At 43.9% G+C, this 3,986-nt stretch overlaps 2 protein-coding genes across 2 annotated transcripts; one reads left to right on the top strand and one right to left on the bottom strand.

Moving 5' to 3' along the window:
- Positions 1–97: 97 nt before the first annotated feature.
- On the bottom strand, positions 98–481 carry EMH_0051720 (uncharacterized protein; the record flags this gene model as incomplete). Its single annotated transcript, XM_013496780.1, has 1 exon — positions 98–481. One exon carries the CDS (start codon positions 479–481, stop codon positions 98–100), a length of 384 nt encoding a protein of 127 aa, XP_013352234.1.
- Positions 482–2,021: 1,540 nt separating this feature from the next.
- On the top strand, positions 2,022–2,645 carry EMH_0051730 (eukaryotic translation initiation factor 6, putative; the record flags this gene model as incomplete). Its single annotated transcript, XM_013496781.1, has 2 exons — positions 2,022–2,100; positions 2,482–2,645. The coding sequence occupies 2 exons, from the start codon at positions 2,022–2,024 to the stop codon at positions 2,643–2,645; spliced, it is 243 nt and encodes an 80-aa protein (XP_013352235.1).
- Between the last annotated feature and the right edge of the window lie 1,341 nt (positions 2,646–3,986).

The following is a 3,986-nucleotide window of genomic DNA, read 5'->3' on the forward strand; positions in this document are numbered from 1 at the left end:
ATCAAGCGAGGTGGGGGTGTTTGGTTGTTTAACAAACTCTTACTGTCTTGTCTCCTGCAGCAGCAGCGAAAATTTTTATTCTGCTATAGAGGCAGAGCTAGCCCCACATATACCCATTGTACATACATCTGTGGGGGGTACTGCTGTCATAGGCAGTGTTGCTGTCGGTGAGCTCCTGCTGCTGCTGCTGCTGCTGGGGGTGGTGGGGGTGGTGCTGGTGCTGGTGGTGGTGGTGCTGCTGCTGCTGCTGCTGGTTGCTGCTGCTGGTTGCTGCTGCAGTACATACCCAATAGTTTCTGCTCGCACCTGCAGCATTTCCGTTGTTAATATACTCCTCCTGCCGCTCCTGCTGCTGCTGCTGCCCCTCCTGCTGCTGCCCTTCCTGCTGCTGCTGCTGCTGCATCTGCTGCTGCTGCTGCTGCTGCTGCTGCTGCTGCTGCTGCTGCTGCTGCAGGGAACAAGAAGGGTTTACTGGTACCATGGAGCACGAGTGACCTTGAGCTGCAGCATCTGCGTAACAGTTTACCTGATGCTGTGAAAATACGCAGAGTTGAGGAGAGACTGTCTGCACTAGGCAACTGTATAGCCACCAATGACTATACTGCCCTTGTACACCCAGATATAGATACAGAGACAGCTGAGCTTATACAGGACGTGCTGCAGGTAACTAGGTTTTTTTTTCTCTATCTATACATGTAAAATATTATATATTTCTCGCTGTTTTTTTTTATATATTTATTGTTTATGGGTATAGCCACCAATGACTATACTGCCCTTGTACACCCAGATATAGATACAGAGACAGCTGAGCTTATACAGGACGTGCTGCAGGTGATTAAGCTTTTTTTTCTGTATCTATACATGTATAATATTATATACTTTTTTTCTATGTAAAATATGTATTTTTTTGTATACTATATATATATATATATATATATATATATATATATAGATACGGAGACAGCTGAGCTTATACAGGATGTGTTGCTGGTGATTAAGCTTTTTTTTCTGTATATTTATATGTAAAATATTATATATTTTTTGGTGTTTTTTTTTATATATTTATTGTTTATGGGTATATATAACAATGACTATACTGCGCTTGTACACCCAGATATAGATACAGAGACAGCAGAGCTTATATATATATATATATATATATATATATATATATATATATATATATATTATTTATTTATTTATTTATTTATTTATTTATTTATTTATTTATTTATACAGAGAGAGAATGCAGCAGAAACAGCGGATGGTTGTGTGGATGGAGGAGATAGAGAGCTGCGGTGTATAGGCAGTCTCCTTTTTGTTTTTTTTTATTTTTTTTTGTCTCCTCTATCCTTTTCTCGTTGTTTCCCCTCCTCTCTTCTTATATGTACTCACTCCTGCTGCTGCTGCTGCTGCTGCTGCTGCTGCTGCTGCTGCTGCAGGTGGAGGTGTTTCGCACTATCATAGGGGGCCAGCTGCTCGTCGGCAGCTACTGCGTCCTCACAAACCAGGGGGGCCTAGTAAGCAAACCCTAAACCCTAAACCCTAAACCCTAAACCCTAGAGGAGACAAGGAGACAGGAGACTGTCTGTGTTTTTTTTTGTCTCCTTTTGTGTACTTTTGCTGTCTCTTTGTCTCTCCCGTTGTCCCTTGTTTATACTGTCTCCTTTTGTTTGTTTTGTCTCCTTTTTGTTTATTTTGTCTCCTTTTTGTTTATTTCGTCTCCTCTTTGTTTATTCCCTCTGTCTCCTTTTGTCTCTGTTTATTTTCTGTTTCTTTATACTGTCTCCTTTTGTCTCCTTTCCTTTACGCTCTCTCTTCTCTGTCCCCTTCTGTCTCCTTTTTTTTAATATAAAATATTTTAATCTCCTTTCTCTGTCTCCTTTTGTCTCCTTTCTCAATCTGCTCTATAACACTGTCTCTTTCTGTCTCCTTTTCTGTCTCCTACTGTCTCTTTTTTTTTTTTTTTGTTTTTTTTATATTTTTTCTCTCAGGCTCACTCCGGGACCTCCAAAGAAGAAATGGAGGATCTGTCGCAGCTTGTGCAAGTCCCCTTCACCGCGGGCACCGTCAACAGAGGCTCAGACCTTGTCGGCGCAGGTATAAACCCTAAACCCTAAACCCTAAACCCTAAACCCTAAAAGGGTAAACCCTAAACCCTAGTATTCAACTCTGGGCTGTAGTGTTAAACCCTAAACCCTAGTGCCAAACCCTAAACCCTAGTATTATACTCTGGGTCCTTGTATTAAACCCTAAACCCTAATACTAAACCCTAAACCCTAATACCTGGATAGTAGAGAGTTTAAAGGTTTACCTGCTCCTCCTGCTGCTGCTATTCCTGCTGCTGCTGCTGCTATCCCTGCTGCTGCTCCTGCTGCTGCTGCTGCTGCTATTCCTGCTGCTGCTGCTGCTATTCCTGCTGCTGCTGCTGCTATTCCTGCTGCTGCTGCTGCTGCTGCTGCTGCTGCTGCTGGTGCTTAGGTTTGATGGTGAATGACTGGGTGGGTTTCTGCGGTATGGAGACGACGGCGACGGAGCTGGCGGTGGTTGAGCGTATATTTAAGTTAACAAACGGGGAGCAGCAGCAGCTGTCTCTTAGAGATGACCTGAAACTCAAAACTTCTCTTGTTGACTTTCTTAGTTAAATATTTTATTTTGCTGCTGCTGCTGCTGCTGCTGCTGCAGCTGCTGCAGCTGCTGCAGCAGATCGGGCTCGTTGTACCGATGCTAATGATGGGTTAGAGTCTAGGGTTTAGACAGCAGCTGCAACAGCTGCTGCTGCAGCAGTTGCTGCTGCTGCAGCAGTTGCTGCTGCTGCAGCAGTTGCTGCTGCTGCTGCTGCTACAACTGTTTCAGGTGTTGGCGGGCTGGGTACAGTGGTATAGGGGGGTATGTATGAGTGTCTCCTTTCGATAGAGAGGAGACTGCTGGGGGCCCCTGCATCACTCGAGGGGGGCCCCCGTGTAGTACCGGGGGGCCCCCGTGTAGTATCGGGGGGCCCCCCGTTACAGAGAGGGGGAGTGCCCCTAGGGGGCCCCCCGATACTACAGGGGGGCCCCCAAGGGGGGCCCCCATACCTTCTGGGGGTCCGAGGGCCCCCAGGAGGGCCCACTTGGCTTCTCCTAGGTTTTAGGGCCCCCTCGACAAACGCAGATGGGGGGCCCCCTGGTAAAAGGGTTCAGTACCCTGTTGAGGGGGGGGGGGCCCCCCCCGGGGGCCCCAAAACAATTTGAGTTTTGGGTTTGTCAGTTCGCAGTGAGTGGAGGTGTTTGTGTGTTGCTTGAGAGGAGACAGTTTGTTTGTGTTTCTTTGTCTTTGCTGCTGTCTCCTCTGTCTCCTCTTGCTGCTGCTTGCTGCTGCTTGCTGCTGCTGCTGCTGCTTGTGCTGCTGACTGTCTCCGATGGATACAAAAGGGGACAGATAGATAGCGCGGCCTATATAGCGAGGCTCAGTTAGATCATATATATATATATATATATATATATATATATATATATATATATATATATATATATATATATATATAATATAATTACAGAGACACACACACATGTACAAAATATATATACATATAGTGTGTATATATGTAGCCACGCAGAAGGATCCAAACAGAGATGGCTGTAGGAGACAGCGGGGGGGAGCGAGTAAATATAGAGAAAATAAATAAAATAAAAAATAAATAAAATTAAAAAATAAATAAAATAAAAAGATAAGGGGGGGGACACGGAACGCAGGCGAAGAGACACCCCGATAAGGAGACAGTGCAAATGAAAGGAGACAGACAGAGGCCTAGGAGAGAAAAATAAAATTAAAATAAAATAAAAATAAAATAAAAATAAAATAAAAATAAAATAAATATAAAATAAAATATACAAGTAGAATATAAATAAGGTAAAATACGAACACTCTCTGTATCTATCGACAAACAAATACAATAAACCTTCACTTTTTTGTTTTAGGGTTTAGGGTTTAGGGTTTAGGGTTTA

Source organism: Eimeria mitis, genomic scaffold (assembly GCF_000499745.2).
Source record: "Eimeria mitis Houghton genomic scaffold, Emh_scaff2297, whole genome shotgun sequence".
NCBI classification, from domain to species: domain Eukaryota; phylum Apicomplexa; class Conoidasida; order Eucoccidiorida; family Eimeriidae; genus Eimeria; species Eimeria mitis.